Source organism: Nannobrachium achirus (genome assembly GCF_963921795.1).
Source record: "Nannobrachium achirus genome assembly, chromosome: 6".
Classification (NCBI taxonomy): domain Eukaryota; kingdom Metazoa; phylum Chordata; class Actinopteri; order Myctophiformes; family Myctophidae; genus Nannobrachium; species Nannobrachium achirus.
This window is the reverse complement of record NC_137815.1, coordinates 27730280-27755664: the sequence shown is the minus strand read 5'-3', so window position 1 is coordinate 27755664 and position 25385 is coordinate 27730280. Positions and strand designations below refer to the sequence as shown.

Here is a 25385-nt window from a genome sequence, read left to right as displayed (position 1 = left end):
ACACACACACACACACACACACACACACACACACACACACAGGGGGGGGGGGGGGGGGGGGAGAACCACCGCTCAGTTCACACGGGTGTGATTTTCCTAGTAGGCCTATTATGTTAAAGGTACTTAAAAACACAGATTCAGGTCTTCTACAAATAGTGAACATTATTATCTCTATTCTCAGGTTGCTTCCCACTGCAGGCATAAAGCCACTCTTAAAAAATATTAATCTAGACATATAGAAACAAACCTGCAGCCTTGTGCCATATATTTAAAATACGACTAAAGATCTTGCGTTGGCCGGGAATCGAACCCGGGTCAACTGCTTGGAAGGCAGCTATGCTCACCACTATACCACCAACGCGCTCTTGCATGCAGTGGTATTTACATAAGAGTGTGTGAGAGAGAAGGAGACGGCCTCCCCTTTGAGAGAGGCAGCCAGATGCAGACCTGGCTCCTAAAGAGAAGACAGACTGTCAAACCACAGCTCACAGCTGACTTGGAAACAGAGCTGTATTTTCTAAATACCTGCTCACTGTACCAATACACCAGAGACACACCAAGTCACTTTGAAAACGTGACTAATAATGAAAAACTCCCATATCTGCTGGGTGAAGTACAGCAATGGGCTGTTGTGTCAGGGGAAATAATAGTTATTTGTTTATTTTTAGTTAGTTTTTTTTCTACATGGTATATTGAATTGCAAAGTTGCAATGTGACACAGTTCTATTTGTGTCTATTTTAATTGTGTTTCAGTTACATCTCTAATAATTGAACGTATCCCATGCCAATAAAGCCCTTTGAACAGAATTTAATCAAAATAGGGGGGTGTCTTTATGTTAAATAGTTAACTTAAGTTAAGACGAGTATCCTACTTGGCAATTAATCACCACGTTGTTTTCTACGGGAAAGTCCTGTTCTGGCGAAGCCCGAACTGGCGAAGTGGGGATTTGTCTCCTACCGTAGCGATCTGGCGAATCGATTGTCCACGACACTGCAAGCGGCGCGAAGGCCAGCGGACCTTGGTCCTGCTCTTCGCCCCCGAGCGCCGCAGGCGCGAGTGGCCGCGAAGAGCGGGCCAGGGCCGCGCGGCCGGCGGAGCGCCGCGCGAGTTACGAAGCCGTGGTGAATGCAATCGTTATATTTATGCCCAGGCCGTAAGGCCTGGGCAAGCGCACGATAAACGCCCTGTCCAGAAGACGTTCGCCAGATCGCTACGGTATCGGACATTTCCCCACTTCGCCAGTTCGGGCTTCGCCTAAAAGGTACGTGCCCGTTTTCTACACAAAATTCCATCTCCAATTCCAGTTCCAACTTCCAGCAGTCTGTCTCCAGAGCATGTCCTTGGATGCCTTAAGTTGGGCCCACATTGACACATTATCTTGAAAATAAAGATGGCCATTATCCACTTATCACCCTATATACTTAGTTGACTGGTGTCCCCCAGGGCTCTATACTAGGCAGGCTAGTATTTCCCTCTATACCAAATATCAACAGGTGATCTACTATGTTTGCCAAAGGTTTGTCCCAGACTAGGGATATTAGGGTTCAAGTGGAATCTTTCATCTTTCAGCTCATTTCAGTTTAGTGTGAAATGCAGTTTCAACCCCCCCCCTCCCCTCCTTTGATTGTCCTTGTGTCTTTTGCTACACTGTCCTCGACTACGTCAACCCAGGGGCCTTTGAAGTGGCACGCCTGATGTCCCTCCATATAACACCTCCATTGTCTGTACAGGCACACTCTGCTGCCCTCCCCCTCTTTCAACTATTTAGCATCCTCCCTTTGGACATTACATCACTTTCAACCTGGTCAACCTGGGCATGTCATTAACTCATTATATGCTGATCCCTATGTTTTGTGTTCAATCTGTTTTTGAGCGGTGGTTACACCGTCTCCTATACGTGGCCGTGTGTGTATGCGTGCGTGTGTGTGTGTGTGTGTGCGTGTGTGTCTGTATGTAGCCTGCAGGCCTGCAGTACCTTTTATGACCACACATGTTAAGGGAGGGGCGCTGTTGTTCAGGCCAGGCCAGACCAGGCACACACACACACACACACACACGCACGCACACACACACAGGGGGGAAGGGGGGGGGGGGGGGGGATTTTTTGAGATATTTTAGTATTTCAGCATGTACTAGTGATGCGTTTTGCATCATATGATGCAAAACGCATCACTGATGATGCAAAATGCATCACTAAAATAACTCTGGATTGTGTTGATCGTGTCCCAAACAACAATAAAATAAGATAGGGCTGTCCCAGAGGTGAAGTGGCCCTTTAACAAACAACTGCAGAAAATATGGCAGATTTGGTAGAGATTAAGGTTTGCCCTGAGTGTGACAGCATAGACAGACAGTCAACCAATGCACAGTAGACAAACCTAAACCAGCTGCGTTTCATACCTCACAGTGTGCTAACTAGCCTGCCATGTACTTTTTAAACCCAAACTGTAAAACAGCTGCAAAATCAGCCTAGGGTTTCATCCCCCTTTTGTTGATGAGTCAAGAGTGAGCGCCCCAGTGGGGGGTATATGTATATAGGCATGTGATGAGGGTGGATGAGGTAAGTCACTTATATATATCAGATGTCACCTTTGATAAGAATGAGACCCCTAAAGTGCCACCCCCGCGTGCCCCATCCCACTCACTCATCACTGCCTACCTGTAGCTCCCGGTGTGTGTGTGTGTGTGTGCGTGTGTGTGTGTGTGTGTGTTTATGGACGGAGCGGAATGTGTGTAGGAGGATTCCGCTCAGGCATCGGGTTGCCGGTGTGGAGCTTACCTCACAGAGCCTACAGCTAGCCTCGGTGTGACTGTCGCCCACACTGGCCTTTGTAAAAGTGGCGGTACCTGCAGCATGACCTCACTGGCCCCCCTGTCTGTCCATCATGGCACAAATCACATTTTCGGGGGCGAGCGGGTCATTAATGTGACACGGGCGACAAAGGCTTCAAAGCTCAAAGCGGGCAGGCCGAGTATAACGTCATTGAGCTTGGTTTTGTGTGTGAAATGACGCAATGCACGAATGAATGAGTGAGCGAGTGAATTAATGAATTAATTATTGATTGATTGATTGATTGAATACTTTATTAGAAGTTCGCTTAGGAAAAGCACAACACAGGACAGTACAGTTCAGATACAAGGTCTACTAATAGGATTTAGACCCAAGACAGCACACTGGCTTGTTTTCAGTGGGGTCCTTTTGTACTCAATTCATTAATTAAATGTTCTTTCCCCTTAATAATTGGGTTTTAATAGTTTGGAGAAAAAAAATGGTCTTAAAGGAATAGTTATCCCAAAACATTACTTATTTTCTATCAATTACACAGATTACAGAGATTCTTTTGTTTTTTTTCGTCACATTCCCAAACCAATAATTTGATGGCCAGCGGAGTCTCTTTTGAGTCTCAGACCGGAGAGTCCACCGCCGGTCATCAAATTATTGTCTTAGGAATGCGACAAAAACTAAATAAATCTCCATAAATTTAAGACTTCATGGGGTGCGTGATAGAAAATAAGTAATTTTTTTATAGTATACCGTATACAGGATTTGAACATGCACGCAACGGTACATCATGATGTAATCCAAATTGATTGGATCTACTGGTTTTGTAGCATGTTCTTTATGTATCCTTTTTTGGAGCGGTGAAAGCGCTCCCAATGAACAGGTATATCCGTGGGTATGTGGCTGGCTGGCTGGGTGGCTGGCTGGCCCTGTCCGTAGCCTGGGCAATACCTTGAGTGGCCACACACAACACACTAGTTAAAGGAGGGGCGCTGTTTTGTGCAGGCCAGGCACACTCACCACTCACTCACAGGCACAGTTTACACTCACTCACTCACTCACATAGGGTACAGCTGCTCAAATTCACCGCTCCACTTCGAACCGAGGTTTGATTTTTTTTACATTACTTCAGAGTTATGACCATTGGGGAAAAAATGCCAATGTGACTTTGAGGTGCACTCTTCCTTATAGCGCACTCTTCCTGTTACCCTCCACAGAGGATGAAGCGTACTGATTTTGGTGACCCTGACTGTGGCCTTTCCTCTAGCGCCACTTTAAAGCCAAAATGTTAACTTTGGACGCAAGATGATCTCATAATATAATGGATGCTTTTCCATCAAAGTTACTGAGCACATTCTTGCTTCCTAGACTAGAGCATGAACCCTAAACAATAAGTGACCCCATGACCACGACTCTAGCGATTTACTGTATGATCATTGTGTTTGCTACAGGATGACGACTCAAACTTCCACGTGGATTACATTGTTGCCGTTTCTAACCTGAGAGCGGAGAACTACGACATCCCTGCAGCTGATCGACTCCAGGTTAGACGTTTATTACATTATGTTTAAAATCTAATGTGAATCGTAGAATCTGTAGTCTAAAGGCTACATGTATCGTAGACCCTAGATCAGTGGTCCCCAAACAGTGTGCTTTTGGGATTTTGTGACAACCACACATTAGTATTGCAATAATGTATATAAAACTTAGTCTTTTTTTTATTTACTGTATCAGTATATTGTGCACGCTCATTTCCCAAATCAAAAAAATAAAATATATATGTAGTATATATTAACCGCTTTCAACATGGCACCCCTATTTTAGGGAATGTCGAGTTACATTTTCTTTTTTATATTTTTAAAACATTTTTGGGCTTTTTGCGTCTTGACCGTAGGCCACCGGACGCCCCGTTGAGTTACATTTTCAAATTTAAACACTTTTATTAAAATATTATTTAAATGGCTATGTACACTATGAATAAATGTGTACCTTCGGCTATTTTGGCTGCTTTTGTGTGACATAGAATGATTAAAATACGGAAATGAGAGTTTTTTTGACATGCCCTATTTGGTGGCACAGCTCTAGCGCAGGAACACACCGCAACGGAACAAGAGGGAGACCCCCCTCACCTCCCCTTCTCACCCCAGGCCAGTGTTTTGGATTATCTGGCCCTGTGCACACACCTGCCCTGAAGCCCCGGTGGTGACAGCCTCCTAACCCTCCTCACCTTTTGTCTCCCGAGGCAGAACTAATCACAGCACTTTACCTGTCGCCCCAGAGGTGACACCTGAGCCACCAGCGGGCCGCAGCAGAGGCAGCACTGACTGCACAGCACACAGACACTGCTAGACAGACGGAGGGGTTGGGGGGCGGGGTGACGCTGGTTGGGGACACAATGGGGGCTCCTCTGGTGTAATCACGCTGAGATGCTGTGCGTGTTGGATCTTGTTTTGTTGACGGCTTCGCCCTAATCTAGACTTTGTCGTACGAAGGTGTCTCTTGTCGCTTTAATTACTTCAGTCTATGTCTAGTATTATTATATATTTTTCTTTCATGTTCGATGTATTTAATTGTATTTGAGTTCATAAAGTTAACATCATTATAACTAAATGCATTTGAAATTAAATACAAATGTTACTTTTCAGTATTCCAATTAAAGAAATAGCAAAAACATAATTCAGGATTGCAATAAAAAAATTGCAAAAATAGCAGATCTACAAGCTCAAAACGCGTTGCAGCGCGGCACGTTTTGAGCTTGTAGATGGGCTATTTTTGCTGCTTTTGTGTGATATAGAATGATGAAGTAGGAAATTAATCACGAAAAAAAGTTAAAATACGGAAATAAGAGGTTTCGGCCCTCTGGAGTGAGTGTGGCAATTTAGTGGCCCTCTCCATCATCAAAAGTTGCCCACCTCTGGTCTAGAGGATTTAAATGTATACAAACAAGCTAGGCCGCTTTGTAAGCCACCATATCTCACTGTCTCCTCCGCAGAGTAAGCGCATCGCGGGCAGGATCATCCCGGCCATAGCGACCACGACGGCGGCAGTGGCCGGCCTGATGTGTCTGGAGCTCTACAAGCTGGTGCAGGGCCACAAGAAGATCTCCTCCTACCGCTCAGCCTACGTCAACCTGGCCGTCCAGCTCTTTCAGCTCTTCCAGCCGTCCAGGCCAGAGCGTTTCACTGTGAGTGACTATATAACCTTACACGCCTGCAGCCAGCCTTAATCAGACTGAATGGCTCTGTGTCAAAGTTAAAAGAGGAATAAGTAGACGGCACATGATATAGTAAGGCACATTCCACAGTTTAGGCATGTTGCAGACACTCTTACCCAGAGTGACTAACAATAAGCAGAGGTACTGTAAATAATCACATAAATACAGTAGAATGCAAAGAGAGCAGTGCTATCTAAATGACGTTCTGTACATTGAAACTCTTGAAAAGATACCGGGTAAACAATGAGCGTAGCATTTGCCTAAATAACATGCTATATAACATGTGTGGTCGAGAACAACAGAACACCAGAACACACAACAGAATTAAGAAACTAAAGACATGAGAAGGAGTGACTTCATAGTAGCTATATATGGTCAGTTAATCGTGACCTATGAAAACCTGCAGATCATATGTGTCACGCTCCATATATGGCCAAGATGTCATCAATGTTAAGCCCTGGGAATGCCCATATATGGACATATTGTGTCAGTCTCATGATAACCAATGTGGTTGTTGCGATGCGGGTCACAATTGCAAATGTATTCCGTCCTTGTCCCTTTTATGTCCATATATGGAGATCCCTGATATCATCAATTATATGCCCATACCTGGGAATGCCCATATATGGACATATTGTGTCAGTCACTGTTGTTTCAGCGCGTCAATTGAATGATAAGGTGGCAAGAAGGGGCTACAGGAAGAGGGGAGTGCTATAGGGGGTGAGGTGGAGTCTGAACTTGAAGTACTGTAAATATACAGCCTTAAGCAGCCTTAAGAAGGTCTAAATCGGGGATAAAACTGTAGAATTATGTCCTTCCTCTCTGGGGAGTCTTAACTGTGAATGAGCGGCCTCAGAGTTAAGAGACGGCGGTTCAAACGATCCATCTCCGGCGCATAAAGCAGGTCTGTAGACAGCTCAACGCGTAGCCACAGGCTCCCGCAGCCCACATAAGGCAGTGAGTGAACGTGCAAACCCGCCCAGACGCACCATATATGCAGCTTTGTTTGCACAAATCAAATAAGGTCAATGCACAAAGGCAGGCGTGATTCAAAGCTAAAAAGGAGAGGCTTGTCCTGTGCAGACAAGAGAGCCTTTGGGTTTCTAATCTACAGTAGCTTTAACGGTATTACCAGGCTTCTGGGCCCACGGGCTGACGTTCTGCCCTGGCCGGCCCGTAAATCATAACAGCGAAATATGAGCCAGTCAGATCTGAAAGCCAAACAGCGCACGGGGGGTCATGTTTTGGGTCGCGTCTGGAGAACGTGCCTGGTGAAGTAATGCCTGCCTGCCTGCCTTTCAAGCCTGCTCCTTGATAGTTCACCTCTGGAAGGAGTTAGGCTTGGAAGTAACCAAGTACATTTACTCACGTGCTGTACTTTAATTCAACTTTGAGGTGCTTTTACTTTACTTGAATGTGTACAGTATGTCCATTTTTCAATACTTTACACTCTTACTCCACTGCGTCTCAGAGACAGATGCACTTTTTTAATCCACTGCAATTATTTGAAAACTTAATTTACAAGTGACTTTGTAGCTTTAGATTATTAGTAGCCATTTAATCCTTATTATATACTCCGTCTATTTGAAAATGTGAGAGTACTTTTACTTTGGTAGTTGCGACCGTATTTCGCATTTAGTATGAAAACCTGCAGATCATGTCCGTCCGTCACAACGCGAGTCACGTCACAACGTGTGTCACAAGGGTGAGGTCGCTTCTGGTGTAAGTATAATTTGATAGCAATACTCTTGTACTTTTGCTTAAGTAACATTTTAAATCAGACCTTTTACTTGTGACAGTGTATTTCTTTAATTAAGTATTGGTACTTTGGGAAAATCCCGTTTGGCCGGTGTAGCGATAGGGCGGTGTAGCGACGGCGAAGTGGACTAACAGGGGCAAATGTACGAACGGGCTCTCCTACCGTACTGATGAGCAATACAATGGTTATATGTCACAGTTATTGTCCACGACATTGCAAGCGGTGCGAAGGCCAGCGGACCTTGGTCCTGCTCTTCGCGCCCGAGCGCCGCAGGCGCGAATGCCTTATCGCTACACCGCCCTGAGGCGGTGTAGCGAGGGACTCCGGGCAACCAAGGACAGCTTAAGCCAGTGGTTCTCAAACTTGGGGTCGGGATCCCGAGTGGGATCCTCAAATTATTTTGTGGGGTCCCCAGATGATTAGCTTAATGTAAAAGAAATGTCTCTCTCAACGGTAAACAAACCAACATAAGTGTATACAGGGTATCTGCACATTTATAAAGTGACAATTTAAGGACTTTCAAGACCGTTTTAATACCAAACTGACCAAACTGTCAAATATTAAGTAAGCAAGAGGCGGACATTGTGAAAATAGCTGATCTACATGCTACATGCAGTGCGAGGCGTGTAGATCTACCATTTTCACAATATTTATCTGTGGAACCGAGTCACATTGAATGTAATACCTACAATTCCAAGTGCTTGTCAGGGAGGGGGTCCCCAGTTCAAATATGTTTATTTTTGGGGTCACGGCCTAAAAAGGTTTGAGAACCCCTGGCTTAAGCTGTTAAACTAATTCTGACTACTTCTTCCACTGTTGGACTTGGAAAGGCTGGACGTGCTCTCTCTCACCGGGAGCTTTGGTCTGGAGTCGGACCCCCGCCTTAAAAGAGCGGGGTGGAATGGGGTCAGGCAGTGGCATTACTCGGTCCCCCTCTGGGACGTGAGGCGGGCGGTGACACGGCGCGCTGAGACACTGCAGCTCTGGTTACAGCTATGGTTACGAGCAGAGCCAGGAGCACAGCTGCATGACGAGGTGCCATGATGACAGGGACAGCTGTGCTCTGCTGCTCACAGCAGCGCAGGCCTCGTGGGCCCGCATTTTTGATGTTTCTGCATTGATTTGAAATATGTGGGCTTTTTATGATATTCTTTTGAAAAATGTTAGGAATTTTGAAGACATCACCATATTCATGGGTTGCATTTGTAGTCCTACACCAGGCATTTTGAGGACCAACACAGGTGTTTTGATTAACGTAGAACATTGGTTCTATGCCAATCAGACTAATTGAACACCTGTGTTGGTCCTCAATATGGCCGGTTTAGGACTACAAAATGCAACCCATGAATACATCAATTTATGTGACTGAACGGCATGAAGAAACCTAAAGCATAACCTGACTCTAGGTGACCGGCCATCTGCCGTGACCGGCTGGGTTGAGAGACAGAAACTTGGAACCCTGACTTGGGTTCAGGGGGAGAGGGGGATAGAGGGAGGGGGGGGATACAGGCAGGGAGAGGTGGGTAGAGGGAGAGGGGAGAACAGGAGGGAGAGGTGTGTGGGAGACAAAGATGCACAGAAACAACAATAATAACAATCGCAGTTATAATAACAGCCCACAGCTATGGTCCATGGGGAGACCCTCCATCCTCAGCCTGGGGGTCTGCATACTCCACAATCACCATCCATGGAGACAAGAAAGCTCAGAACCTCTGGGGAAAAGAAGTCACGTTACTAACGGGCACTAGTTTTTGAGCGGTGGTCACACCGTCTCCTATGCGTGGCCGTGTGTGTGGGTATATGCGTCCGTCCGTCCGTCCGTCCGTCCGTCCGTCTGTTTGTGTATGTAGCCTGAGTCTGTATGTAGCCTGCAATACCTTTGCTGACCACACATGTTAAGGGAGGGGCGCTGTTGTTCAGGCCAGGCACACTATCTCTCTCTCTCTCACACACACACACACACACACACACACACACACACACACACACACACACACACACACACACACACACACACACACACACACACTCTCTCAGTTCACACACGTGTGATTTTAAAATGTGTTTCTCAAACATTTCAAGGTCTCCCCTTAACTCTGACAGTGTACAAATTGGTTCCATTTGTACACTGTCAGAGTTACATACTTGTAAGGGTCAATTTAAACCCCCCTAAAGGAACCCACAGAGTCCCTGCAATCCACTTTGAGAACCACTGTTGTACTGTATATGAATCAATCGACACAAAAACATTCAAATAGATTGTCTTATAAAATCTACTATGTTTATTAGTCTGATTAACTACTTAAGTCTGTATTATACTGTACAAGCTGTGTAGATTTGCACGCTGTAGAACGGCTACTTTCACTATTTTCTTTTACTTGGAATCTTTCATTAATCGCAATCGAGGCAAAACGTTTGAAGTAATCACGCTATTGTTTTGAAGCAACACCATTGAGCCGTAACACGCTCTGATGGGCCCTGAATGCGTGCAGATGGAGAGGAGAGGAGAGGAGAGTGAGTCATGGGAAGTCCCCCTGCGACGCGAGGGGAGCAGGGACACGAGGCACTGAGTCAATATACAACAGGTCTGGCTTGTATCGCATTCCCTAGTGTTCCTTGAGTTCCTTGCGTCTCCTCCAAAGATTCTCCTACGTTTTTCTGGCCGGGGGGACACTCGAAACGCCGTCCAACAAACCACGGAACCGTTGATTCACCCGGAGAGCGCCAGCGGGCACGCTGCGGTCGCACCTGACATCGCTAACAGGCTGATCGTTTATGATAGAGTAGTAGTGAGGGAGGGTGAGGGAGGACATTAGCTTTTCCAGACGCCAAAGATTTTTTTTTTTTCTTCTTTTTTTTTGATAAAACTGCGTTACATTTTGTGGTCTTAGCTTTGAAACAGCTTTGTTTGAGAGAGAGAGAGAGAGAGAGAGAGAGAGAGACATGAGGCCACCAGATGGAAAAGGCTTGGCTGGATTTCTGGGTGGGTGCTTTTGAGGGTGACTTGGTGGGTTGAATATGGGTATGCACTGATGACTGAGGGACACATGGACTTACATAAACACAATCCCAGGGGGAAGAGAGACAGACAGACAGACAGACAGACAGACAGACTTATGGGGCGACAGACAGACAGACAGACAGACAAACAGAGAGAGAGAGGGGTAGAGAAAGGGAGAGATAGAGATCAACCTATCTGAGAAGGAAATCCTACTCAGCTTTGATGCTTCTGCCAAGAAAATAAATCTGTCATCTGTCCGTCCGATTAGCTTCCACGTCCACCCACCATCCTCCGAGGAAAGTCAGATCCTGAGCACAATAACAACGTACATGTATGTCTGTTTCTAAAATGTGTCACTCAGACCCTATCAATCCTGTTATTCAAATAGTTGTCTAATGGTGCAGAGACATGTTTAAGAGAGAGAGAGAGAGGAAGACTGGCATCTACACTCACAGGCTACTTTAAGAGAGAATTCCGCTCTAAATGGCTTTCTTACATTTTTGTTGTTATTTTATCTCCCAAAAACTCGTCCAGGTGTTATTTTATCAAAAAGGGCAATAATGTCCAGATTCTGCTGTGAAACGATTTAGTCACATTCTAAATCTCGCCTCACGAGACTTCCGAATCCTATTGGGTCTCGTGAGACAAGATTTAGAACGTGACGTCTGTTTTACGGCAGAATTTCAACAATGACGTAACCCTGCTGTCACTTCTGCATGTTCGCCAACGATTCCGCTCTTTTGAACAGCTCTTTTAAATGAAAGATGGGATTCGGTTCTCAATCGCGGGAGGCCGGGAGCTGTTCCTTGTGTGGGAGTGTCGAGAACAGATTCAGAATCAACGGATCATCCACAGGGCGAGGCACAGCCCATCAGACTGCATGACGTCTCGTCCCCAATCGCAGGGCACGTTCCAGGAGACTAGTTGTGGCTTTATAATGTGACAGTGCGCAGCGCAGTAACGATTAGCCAAACAAGAACACGCAGGGCTGTTGTAACACTAACAGTGTTGTTGCTTTTTTACAAAGCTGAATTTTTTATATGGTCGGATGGTTGTTGTTGTAGCTTGAGGTAGCATTGGCTGCTACTGAGTGCTCACAGATGACAAGACATGCAATGGTGGTTGAAACAGTGTTACCTATAACCGCGGTGTTGACACGGACGATATTTTCGGTGTTAAAAATCTCATACCGTTGCAACCCTAGTATTCACATAAGCTATAAAAGAAAAGCCATTTAGACCAGAATTCTCCTTTAAGTAGGTACATTTGTCCAACTGTAAACTTTGAATCAGCCAATCACAGGGCAGCAACTCAATGCATTTATACTATAAAGGCCTTGGCATTTACACATGGTCAAGACGGTCTGCTGCAGTTCAAACCCAGAGCGTTAGGATGTTCTGTTCCCGTTCTGATGAAAGGAGATTTAAGTGACTTGGTCTGTGATGTGAAACGGGCCGGTCTTGGAGTATTTCAATAACTACAGATCTACTGGGATTTTTTCCACACAACCGTCTAGGGTTGAGTCCTGCAGCAAGGGCAAGCTCCCAGAGTGTCCACGACCGCAGATGCGTCCTCCCCCCACACCCCTGTGCCCCCACCGTTGCATTAGTTTTACTGAGGTTAGGTTTAGGTGGTAGGTCCTCCCGTACGTGATGTTAAACTGGGAGTAGGGGACTTAGCCAGTACGCCACTGTGTACAAGTCTGTGGGGTGGAGCGTCTCGTCCACGGCCGCATCTAATCCGCGGAGCAGACTCGTCTAAGTACATATACTAAGTACATGTGTAACGGAGGTGATCCGAACCTCCCCACCCGGCTTCGAACCCGGGTCTCCCGTGTGAAGGTCCAATATCTTAACCATCGCTCCAAAGGAACATCCCTATGGAACAAGGGCAGATACTAGACTTTTGAGGTTTCAGGTTGGGGCTGCGACTCTCTCTGCCACACTCACCCCCCTTTTGACCTCCTCCTACAGGGAAGCCCGGATCCAGGTCACGGCACTAATGTAACGGAGGTGATCCGAACCTCCCCATCCGGCTTTGAACCCGGGTCTCCCGTGTGAAAGTCCCATATCTTAACCATCGCTCCAAAGGGACATCCTATGGAACAAGGGCAGATACTAGACTTTTGAGGTTTCAGGTTGGGGCTGCGACTCTCTCCGCCACATATGTACTTAGTTTCTTTACACCACTGTCTGTAACCCCCCACAGGTATTGAAAAATGGAGATACCCAAGTAAAAGTAAAAGTACCTAAAAATCGCACTCGAGTAAATATGCTCTCCACCAGACGGTGGTGACGGATCCGAGGAGGGTTTTTTATTAGTGTTCTTTTGAAGCAGCGAGTGCAGACGTGCAGCTGTTAGATATCAGTGTGATCTGACATGGAGGACCGTGCTGGCTCAGTTTCACCGTGCACCGAGCACTGGGAGATCACACTCAGTTCATTAATATCACATATCCACAGTCAAGGTCTCCCTGTTCTTCAACCCCCGCCCGGTGGTCCGCCCACTGCTGGTCTACAACAGTGCTTCTCAAACATTGTTCTGTTTTAACCCATTTAGGTCTAGAATTATTGAATGGTTTAACCAATGAAAAATAGCAGATATACAAGCTCACAGCGCGGCACCGAGTGCCGCGCTCCGAGCTTGTAGATCTGCTATTTTTGAAAAAGTCGTGAAAATGTGTGCAAATCTTTGAATATATGTATTTTCAAAGCGAACGTTTGTAACTCAAATTTTGCTTCTGGGGGGGTCCCTGGAACTAAATATTTTGAGATGGGGGTCCGTGGCCAAATAAATATCATTTTGGGGGTCCTTCACATGAAAAGGTTTGAGAACCTCTGACATAGTAGTCTCTCAAGAACAGACTAACTGAGCTCCTTTTAAGTGAAAAGGACCTTTTCTTTGACGATGGCTGGCCAGATTGCTGACATAGAAACATAGGTTTTTCAAAAAACCTTAGAAGGATTCAAAAGACACTTATAGAATCGGGTCAAAATTAAAATTTTCACGATCTTTCAAAAATAGCAGATCTACAAGCTCGCAGCGCGGCACTCGGTGCCGCGCTGTGAGCTTGTATATCTGCTGTTTTTCAATAGTTAAAGCACAAAATAATGATACACAATAATGTGTACCCGTTCTGAATGGGATTTATAGATCCTCAAATGATGTTGTATTTGGCCATGGCCATCCTTATGCAAGTTCTGGGCTGTTAAAATATTCATTCTTATTTTTTGTTTGCAGATTTCCAGTGAGCTTGTAGATCAAATAGCCGATGTATATAGGGTTAAAGTGGTTACATTTATTTTGATGCTACATAAACAAATTCAGCTAGGGACCCCTACCCCCTCAAGGACCCCTGGGGGTCTCTTGACCCCACTTTGAGAACCAGTGGCCTTCAAAACTTTGGTTTCTAAAACCACTTTCAATCTGGTGCCCCTAATTTTGAATTATGTCCTTTAACCTTTTTAATAATAATGATAATAATGACAATATAAATGAAAAGTAATTTAGGATGTTATGAATTTGATGGCAACTGTATTTGTTTAAAAGAATTAATCTCATCTAAAAATCAAATCTTAATTTAACTCTGAGAGTGACCAAATGGTCCACTTGGTTCCATTTGTACATTCTCTGAGTTATAGACCCATAAGGGTCCATTTGGGTCCATTTGTACATTCCCTGAGTTACAAACCCATAAGGGTCCATTTGGTGCCATAGCTATCAATCATTCCGCTGGGGACCCCCTGGAGCCCCCCACAGGGACCCCTGGGTTGTCCCTGGACCCCACATTGAGAGCCAGTGACCTACACTATCTTGTGTCGTCTTGAGCGCGACAAGGCCAGTTGATAAGATCTTTTTTTTACTCCATGTTGCTCTGGATGCTCTGCTCTCTGCATGCATCACAGTTTTACCCTCAGTTCCACACATAGAAGACAAATCACCACCAGTTTTCCCACCGTCCGTCGCCCAAGACCTCTTCCGGAAATTGTTGTTTTAAAAAGCAGCTGTTTCCTAAAATAGGACGCCCGCCCGGGCCTTTTCCCTACAGTTGTTATCGTCAGCATGGAGGCAGAAATATGTAAACAAGCTCTGCGTTGCAACTATTTAGTATCACTTTTCCCCCGTCGTGTTTATGTTTTCGGTGAGTTCGGGGCCAAAGCACAGGTCATTCCACATGGAACAAACCTAAAGAGCAGGGAAACCTGACTCTGCAACTGATGATAATCTCCTCAACAGCCTGTAGAAATTCTACAGTGACATGTTTGAAACACAATGACACTTTGGTCGAGGTTTTGGTTGTGTGCATTGCCTTGGCATGATGTAACTCAGAATACTGATGACATCTTCAATAGGAGGATTGGTATGGTATGGAAGACGTCTAATGTCTTTGTACATGGTATACTGTCATATCACAGCTAAGGAGGGCAGCACACATTAGCTAATACTTAAGACGCCCTAAAGGTCGCGCACATGGGCACGTGCATGCATCCGCTAGGGTGACGGTAGACTGCTGGGCGAGGGCTGACGCTTTGGCATGGGATCAACTTTCACAAAAAATAAATAAATAAATAAATAAATCACAAACCAAACTATTATTTTACCATTTCTCCTTTTGACCACTGCCATTAATGTTAATTTCCGTAGTTCCTTGTCTTTTTGATATGCAAATCGCCATGGCAGTATTTGATTGCTTTCTTTGTTGGAAGGTGTGAGACTGCAAGTGGTGTCTATTAAACAGGGTCCTTTCATTGCTTCATCATTGCTTGCTTAATGGAATGTTATTGTTATAGAGATGTTGATTAATCATACAGTGCCAGTGGCAGTTTGATTCTTACAAAGTCACGTGGTATCTTTTTATAATCCACCGTGACACAATAATGGCAAGAAGTCAAACCCTTGAAGGCTTCACACTTGTCATTGTTGTACATTAATGATGCATTTAGACAGGGACGTGCTGGCCATTGGGAAAAGCGGGACAACTCCCGAACGGCCGGTTCATTCCCGGCCGGTCCAGGCCGGCCATTAGGAAAAAATTAAACTGTTTGCACAAAAGTTAAAATTAAACTGTTTGCACAGAAGTAGTGAAAACAGCCGATCTACAAGCACACAACGCCTCGCACCGCGAGGCGTTGTGTGCTTGTAGATCGGCTGTTTTCACTAGTTTAAATCATTTTTTAAATGATAAATACAAAACAAACGGTTTTGGACATACAAGGTTTCCACCCGACAACGACGAAATATAACTAATGTAATTGGCCCACTGGCTTGTCACTTGTCATGATCTGAAATGGCAAATCTTTGAGTAGCAGCAGCTACTATATCTCTCTCTATAGCGCGCAATGAGGGCCTCTCCAATTCTTTTTCCCGGGCTGAATCAGGGGCCCAGCACGTCCCTGCATTTAGATACGGTATGCATCCCCTTTTATCCAGAGTGTTTACTGTTTACTTACTTTTTTCTATAAGCAGAATAAAGTGAGGTGTGCTCGTAGTCACGGCAGCACACTCGCAATAGACGCTGCCCTCCTCCAAAATAAACATTTATCTCTCCAATCACATGGATCAAACACGGACAGTAAAACCCAGCATTTGCATGTTTGTGTATTAAGATAAGATAAATCCTTATTCATCCCCAAGGGGGAAATTCAGGATGGACTAATAGCACTTACTTCTATGGTAGATATCAGTGGTGGAAAACATACTCACGTTTCTTACTTAAAGGAGTAGTTCACCACTTTTCAACCTGTCTTCATATAATAGGTCCTCACTAATGTTCATGATAAAATATCACAATTTTTTTCTACTCAGTCCAAGTCTCCTAGGAGAGCTGTGGGAAGTTCAGAATCCATCGTCTTGTGACATCATCATTTTCCCAAAAAAAAAATTAATCAATATTTTTGAAAAAAATATTTTGATTTTTATTATCGCGAGAACAATCGCTTCCACTTTAAAATTGCAACTTTTCAGGAATAGAAAGCCTGCAGTTTCTATAAGCTGGATTGGCAATCGATGATGTCACAAGACTATGGGTTTCTGACCTGCCCACAGCCCTCCTCTGAGAAAAAAAAAAAAAAAAAAAAAGAAAAGCTATTTTTGAGTGAGGACCAATTATATGAACATAGGTTGAAAAGTGGTGGAGTGCCCCTTTAAGTAAAAGTATAAACACTGCACTGACACTGTAGAAATAATCTGCTAAGTAAAAGTCTGGAATTCAAAATTGACTTGAGTAAAAGCACAAAAGAAATATCAAAATATACGTAAAGTACCAAAAGTAAAAGTACTCATTATGCAGAATGTTCACAAGTTTTCAAATGTATAAAATGTCTAAAAAATCTTTTGAAAATAGCAAGTGCTTGTAAGCTTGCCTCTGAGATGTAGTGGAGTAGTAATAAAAGTATGGAAAATTGGAAATACTCCAGTAATGTAAAAACACCTCATAATTGTACTTAAGTACAGTACTTGAGTAATACAGTAGTTACTTTACACCACTGTCACATGCAGACATAAATATGCATAATAAAGCCTGACCCATAGACAGTATCTGTCTGGCAGTTATCAGTCATTATTTATTGTATTGTCAATTATGGTCAAGTCAAGGTCAAGGTAAACTTTATTATCCCGTTTAGGTAAATTCATTTGGTCCAGAGGTGCAAGTACACAAAACATAAAATCACAAACAACATCCAACATTAAATACTGACAATACAATCTGCGGTGCAGATGTATTGTCCTGGCACCTCATCATTGGCAACATTTTCAAGCATTTAACATTTGTCTTGGTACAGTGGGCAGGTAGTTAAAATCTGTAGCTTTGCTTCCACCTCATCTGTGTGCTCTGGTTTCACAGGCTGTAATTATCCCGCGAGCCAGGTCTGCCTGTGGCTGCCTCTCTCAAAAGGGGAGGCCGTCTCCTTCTCTCTCTCACACACTCTTATGTAAATACCACTGCAAGCAAGAGCGCGTTGGTGGTATAGTGGTGAGCATAGCTGCCTTCCAAGCAGTTGACCCGGGTTCGATTCCCGGCCAACGCAGATTCCTTTTTAGCACCTGAAACATTTTGGCAACATGTTTAGCTGTACTTGAAGTTGCTGTTTTCAGGGCCTGTGGGAAGAAACCTAAGAGAAGAAAGGTTTTCATAACTTGTAGAAGATCTGAACCTGAACCATTTTTAAAGACCTGTTTGCACTTTTGTATTGATTGACTGTATTAACATGCTTATTAACAACTTTTGTATTGATTGACTGTATTAACATGCTTATTAACAGTACAGTTATTACAGTCAACGTGTATGCTAAAAGGATAACAGAAAAGCCCCAGGGACTTGTTTCCATTGTGTAATCAATTAATCAGTAATGCATTTATAATACAGACAATACTATACAAAATACACTACATAGCAAATGGAATAAAGCTTTATAAAATAAACTAGAATCACAAGTTATACACGGAGAAAGCAGGGGAGTGGATGGGAGTCAGGGGATTCTACTAACAACTAAACAAGCAGTTAAACTATGTTCACTTGTATTTGGACGAAAGGAATTGTTATATTTTACTTTTGAATGAGGGTAGGGAGCCTTTATGCCCTTTGGTAGGTCATTACACGTTTTGGTGGCAGCATAGTATAAATAATGTTTTCCAATATTAGAGGGGGCATCCGGATTTGAACCGGGGACCTCTTGATCTGCAGTCAAATGCTCTACCACTGAGCTATACCCCCTTCTGTAACTAAGTGTTTGTTTATAAGTCAAGTGCTCTCAAATAGGAAGCCGTTATAACTTTTGGTAGGTCATTCCACGTTTTGGTTAGCCTAGTAAACGACCAGCTTCCGTAATCCAGTAATGAAATGGTTTCCGGAAGAGGGTGGGTACGAGGCTACGTTTTGGTGGCAGCGTCGTATAAATAACGTTTTCCAATATTAGAGGGGGCACCCGGATTTGAACCGGGGACCTCTTGATCTGCAGTCAAATGCTCTACCACTGAGCTATACCCCCTTCTGTAATTAAGTGTTTGTTTATAAGTCAAGTGCTCTCAAATAGGAACTTTAATCAAATCAAAGTTATTATTTTTTTTTATTTAAAGATTTGGCACAAAAAATGAGTCAGTGGCCTAGAACTCTCGTAAAGCAGGATTGGCATCACACCCAAAGATCTGGCATCAGTCGAACAGAATAACACGTCAGGCCGGCTACAGTATGAGCCAACGTGTTTGTTATCATAGATCATATACGTTGTGCGTTGCGTAATCTTAAACGAGGCCCACAAAGACGGCAGTGTCCCTTTTTTTCCCCTTTTTGGGTGACTGGTTTTGTTATCAGTGCTCGTATCTGCACGCTGCCTGTGTGACACGGGATGGCTGAGTGGGGCAGGCGGGCCCCTAATGGGGCCGCTGGGTGCTGTGAGGTGAAAACGGAGCCCCGGTATAAAAAGCAGAGCTGCAGAAACATGTGGCCCCAGGCGAGGACAGAGGAGTCCAGGGTTTCAGCTGGGTATTTAATCATCCTGGGTTATTTCCCCTGAGCGACTGGGCCGCGGCGCGCCGTGCCAACGTAAGCTTGTCTAGTAAGTGATCTTTACTGGTCTGCATGCTGGGCCACTGTCTGCTCTCCCATCAGACACACACACGCACATGCACGCGCACACACGCACGCACTCACGCACGCACGCACGCACACACACACACACACCCTTTCTTGCAGTGATGGAAGTTGTACTCAGAAAGTTCTCACACACGCACAAAGTGACACGCTGTGAGCTTATCTGCTCTTTTTGAATAGCCAATGCTAAAAACCACACAGATGTTTAATAAAAGTAGCAATACTACAATGAAATAACCTTATTAGTATTCAACATTTTACTTGTCTAAAAGTACAAAAGTATAGGGCATCACAAATTATACTTAAAGTACTCATTATGAAGAATGTAAGCTTGTGGATGGGATATTTTGAATAGCCAAAGCATAAAACATGGCTTAAATGGTTCATATTAAACTGTCAAATAACTGCCATGGAGTACACTATTTGCCTCTGAAATGTAGGGTAGTAGAAGTATAAAGTTGAAAATGAAAAAAAGTTATTGAAAAAAACACGATCAGCCCACGTATTAGGAGGGTAGTATGAGTCACCAGAAAATGAATCTATCATGGTTAAAATGGAGTTTTAAGTTACAATGGGTTTGTATAGGAATGGGCCCTGGATGGGGAGTGTCTGATAAAATGAATATCAAATATCTACATATTGAATCAAGCAAATTAAAAAATATCCAGGGTGGTCACAAAAGCCTGAGTGGACAATAAAATGACCAGTTTTTTGATTATTATTATTTTTTTAAATGTACTCCGTTACTTTCTTCCACCGCTGCACACTGGACTGCTGCATCCTGTCCCGCTCCCATCAAATCCCCCCACACATCCACCCGTCTTAACTGTGTACCCCCTCCTCTGGCTGCCTCCGTGCCCCTCTCGCCGTCTCTCTCTCTCTCTCTCAGCCCTAATTGAATTAGCAGCGATGGAGGCAGCTCCCTTGATCCCAGGGAACCTTCACTCCAAGGTCTGCGCTCACAGACACTGCTGCTTTGTGCGCCGCCAGAAAGAAGTGAAGGCTGGTTTCCTGCCCTCACAGGAAGTGCTCTATTGAAACCACATTGTCCCGGCGAGCGTCTGCGGCGCACCGGGTCGAGACGGGGGCCTTTTTCTGTTACCTCTGACCAGGGGCTTCACACCAAATGCTGGGCCCTGGGTACAAGGATTCACTGCGGAACCCCCATGAATGTTAACTATTGAAAAATAGCAGATATACAAGCTCACAGCGCGGCACCGAGTGCCGCGCTGCGAGCTTGTAGATCTGCTATTTTTGAATAAAATGGTGAAAATGTGTGCAAGAAACCTATGTTTCCATGTCAGTGATGCTCAAACCTTTTCATGTCAAGGACCGCCAAGATGATATGTATTTGGCCACGGACCCCCATCTCAAAATATTTAGTTCCAGGGACCCCCCAGAAGCAAAATTTTAGTTACAAATGTTTGCTTAAAAAATACATTATTGAAAGATTTGCACACATTTTCACGACTTTTCAAAAATAGCAGATCTACAAGCTCACAGCGCGGCACTCGGTGCCGCGCTGTGAGCTTGTATATGTGCTATTTTTCAATAGCTAAAGTTACTAGGGCCCCTCCACCTTGGGCCCTAGTAACTCAGTCCCACTCCCCCCCCCTCCTTGTGATGCCCCTGCCTCTGACATCCACTGTTCTTTCCTCTCGATTCTCTCCCAGGGATGCAACCCAAAAAAACTGAGAAACTGTGAAAATAGCAGATGTGCAAGGTCAAGATGTGACATGTTGTGGGCTTGTAGATCAACTATTTCCCCTATTTTTAAAATAGGTTTTGAAAGTTTGGTCCCGGGGGTCCCTCCTTTGAAATATATGTTTGTTTGTTTGTTTATTTTTTCACTCAAAATAAAAAAAAAGAATGTGATGGAGAATGCCTAAAATCCCTCCAGGGCCTTTAAAAGAGTAATTCTGCAGGAGGATATGTACATTACCTTTATGTTAAAATGACATCAATGTAAAATGTAATTACAGTACTCACCTAACTATACAGTAACCGTAACTAAGTGCATTCATTAACTTGGGTACTGCAATTTACTTTGCATTTCCATGTTATTGTACTTTTTACTCAACCAGTACAAATATTTGAAAACTTAAGTTACTATGGTAACTGTGCAGATGTACATAATCATTACAAGACATACATTAACATAATAACATGGTGTGCTTGCACCTCTCTGAGTGTACCAGGAACAAACCACCATGTTGGCGCCTCTGTTCTGTAGTGATTCTGTGCAAGGGCAACCATTGGGTTGCTTTCTATGCATTCTGCACAAGGCAACCATAGGTTTGTTTTTCCATGCATTGGAAGGAATGTCGTTGGCAGAGTCTTATTGGTGATTTGAGCTCTCTCTCTCGTAATTGCAGGGCACACATCTGCCACACAAAAAAGGGACAGACTGAGACAGGAGGGGGGGACAAAGGGGGGACCGGGGTTACCTCAATCAGCACATGTGGTTAGGTTAGGTTTGACAGGGGCGTCACAAGGGGGGGGGTGGGACTGTGTCCAAGGTGAAGGGGCCTTAATTATTATTTTATACTTTAGCTATTAAAAAATAGCAGATATACAAGCTCACAGCGAACTTGTAGATCTGCTATTTTTGAAAAGTCGTGAAAATGTGTCCAAATCTTTGAATGTATGGATTTTTTTTTTTTTTCGAACATTTGTAATTCAAATTTTGCTTCTGGGGGGTCCCTGGAACTAAATATTTTGAGATGGGGGTCCGTGGCCAAATACATATCATTTTAGGTGGGGCCTTCACATGAGCACCACTGACATAGAAACAGGTTTTTCAAAAAACCTTAGAAGGATTTGAAATATTCAAAGACTTTCAAAGATTCTTCAAAAATAGCAGATCTACAAGCTCGCAGCGTGGCACTCGGTGCTGTGCTGTGAGCTTGTAGATCTTCTATTTTTTAATATTTAAAGCACAAAATAATGCGTTCCCAGTCTAAATGGGTTGAACCCTCTCCCCCTATGATGAAGAACATTCATGGGGGGCCCGCAGTGAATCCTTGTACCCAGGGCCCATAATGTGGTGCGACACCCCTGGGTTTGTGTGTTGGTCTGCCCTGCCTGCTCGGTGCCAGTAAGAACCCAAGGTGAACATGATCCCTGCAGCCTGCAGCGGTCCTTAGGGAGCCCCGGCATGGGACTGTATTGTATAAAATGTAACTCAAGACCCAGACATGAATGGCGCTCAGGGGATAACGAATGATCTGTACTCAACACCGACGGCTTGTGCCTTCTGTTGTTCAGCACTCTCTCTGTTTTGTTCGGGGGTGCCATTGTACGCTTTGGCCCCGTAGCCTGCGCTGTGGTCGATCGCATTGTATTTTCGGTTCATTAAGTCATCGGCTGGCCCTGGCTTGTGTCGTTATTGCTCCTCTTTTGTTTGTTTTACTAAAGACTCGTGTATAAAGACTCAAATGATTACTACGGTATTCCTTTCATGTACACTAGATGGCTTGCTTAAGATTTTGTTTACCTATATATACGTATCTAACTTCAGGTTGAAGACTGGCTGACTTACAGTTACTTTGATGTGCGCCAGTATCGTGCGCTGAAAGTAGCCAATCTACCGTACAAGCTCACAATGCGTTCAAGCGCAACACTTGGTGAGCTTGTTTCTCTGAGCTTAATCTGAGCCTGATCTGAGATTGTGCATTTATAACCAATGAAGTATAAATCAAGCTTCACGGCTTTAAGATGTACTAATAGTTTATGATTGCAGTATTGTTTACTTGCTTCTCTTACTCTTTCTCTTGCTTCTCTTCTCCCCTGCAGAACAACAATGAAAGTACATTTAGGCATGAATAGTTTACTAAAAACACACAGACTTGATTGAAAAGAGGCAAAGCCATCCTTTAATGTGCCTATGAAGAGACATATGGAGTCTGAATAGTTTAAAAATACACTTAAAGCATCTTTGAAAGCCCAGCAACCCCTCTGGATTTATGACTGGGGCTGATGGGAGGATGCATGCTGCTTTTACAGGCTGGAGTGCACATGTTGGTGAATGCACTAATTGGGAGTTGTGAAGTTATTAAGCATATGGAATGCAGTTATAGTCCATTTGCATGGCCTTTGAAGGAGTTCCTTTTCTGTGGTTAGATCAGCATGGTTCCCAAATGTTTTCAGCTGAGACCCAGGCCAGCAGATACATTTGCAGTCTCCCTGGGACCCAAACGGACCAGAAATCGCGTTAGAATTAATATAATATTCAATATAATAGTGAAAGTAGACAATCTATTAGCTCACAACACATTGCATCGGCATTGCGTTTGTGAGCTTGTAAATCGGCTATTTTCACAAATGTCTTTTTGGCATTTATTGATGTATTTTTTGAAATTCTTTAGAAAAGTATATATATATATATTTTTTTTTAGAAAATGCAAAAAAAAAAAGATATTTACTCACAACCCATAAAAATGGGTTGTGAGAACGGGTCCCAAAATAAGGTGCAAAACAGCAAACAAACTAGGTCCAATTAATGGCCCTTAAAGGGTCAGTTTGCTTCCATTTGTACCCTCTCTGAGTTAGATTAACACTAAGGATAATACTGTTTTTAATATAAAGCATGCTTGTAGTCCTCCAAACCCACTTTAGTCTACAGCGTTTACCTAAGGATGTTTGTGAATACAAACCTCTAGTAATAATTGATGTTTGTGATTTTACAAGAAAATAATAAAATGGAGCAGGAAGTGTTGTGAAAAATGTTGAGGCCTAACTGGTAATTATGAGCAGAATAATTGAATATAAAAGGTTAAGCCCTGTAGGCTAAATTACATTAATGGATTAAGTTGATGTTTTGCGTCAAAGAGGTCTTGTTATCCCGGCCTTGTTCCAAATGTCTACACACACACACACACACGCACGCACATGCACACGCATGCACAAACGTACACACACACACACACACACACACACACACACGTATGTATTACTACGCTTTTGAGGACACTCAAACTTTGAGAACAGCTTCAAAATAGCAGAAAAACAGCACACACAATTTTTGATCTGCAAGCTCATGCTGTGTCGCGCTGTGATGCGTTGTGAGCTTGTAGATCGTCTATTTTCCGGTGCGTGACACCGGCTTATAAATCAGACATAACTCTAAACCCAACCCCCTTAACCTAACCTCTGAATCTTAGCCTAACTCCCCTTTGAGCGTACATTTATCTTGTAAGGACCAGGAAAATGGTCCTCACAGTGTATATTTGTCAAATTCTACTATACTCGTGGGGACACACACACCCCACATGCACGCACATGCACATACACACACACACATGCACGCACACACACACACACACACACACACACACACACACACACACACACACACACACACACACACACACACACACACACACACACACACACACGCACGCACGCGCGCGCGCGCGCACACACACACACACACACGTGTAACCTGTCCTGTGTGGAAGCAGTTGTCCATGTGTTTCCTGTTGAGAGGCCTCTCTCTGCCATGTGGTTGCTGATGGTGGGTTTTCATCTGATCATCAGCTTCTAACAGACCACATAAAAACTCTAATCAACACAGGGGAACCTGCCTGGGACTTTCACAATTACAATCTGCAATTTAGGCAGTTATAGCAAAGGCTCTTATCCAGAACCACTTAAAAGTGCACAATCAGAATGAGAAGCCTGTAGGCCTATTTTAGTCAAACATGTAACAGTACTGTAACACATGTACTTAAGTACAGTACTCAAGTACATGTATTTAGTTACTGTCCACTGCAGAATGTGCAAAGAGAACAGTGTAGTGTCTTACTCTTTCCATACACATGACATGTTTCCCATGACCGCTGTGCATTGCTGTTTTCATTTCCCAACTGGAAATAATGTGGTGGTATTTTTTATGAATCAGCGTATGTAGACTAGAGCACAGGTTTTTACTACTGACTTTATTTGTGGGTTCATTTACTCCAGTATCTATCTGGCTATCTCTGGTCCACCAGGGAACCAACATTTCCCCCATTGTTTGATAGACTCTAGTGGAATTT

General features: G+C 43.9%; 1 protein-coding gene across 1 annotated transcript in view; it reads left to right on the top strand.

Annotated features, from left to right (window-relative positions):
• The window catches only part of uba7 (ubiquitin-like modifier activating enzyme 7), a 118662-nt gene that overhangs the window by 48925 nt on the left and 44352 nt on the right, over positions 1–25385 (top strand). Inside the window, exons 20-21 of the mRNA XM_080728081.1 lie at positions 4235–4327; positions 5776–5967. Of these exons, the coding sequence (XP_080584207.1) occupies positions 4235–4327; positions 5776–5967 (285 nt within the window). The remainder of the gene's footprint in view (positions 1–4234; positions 4328–5775; positions 5968–25385) is intronic.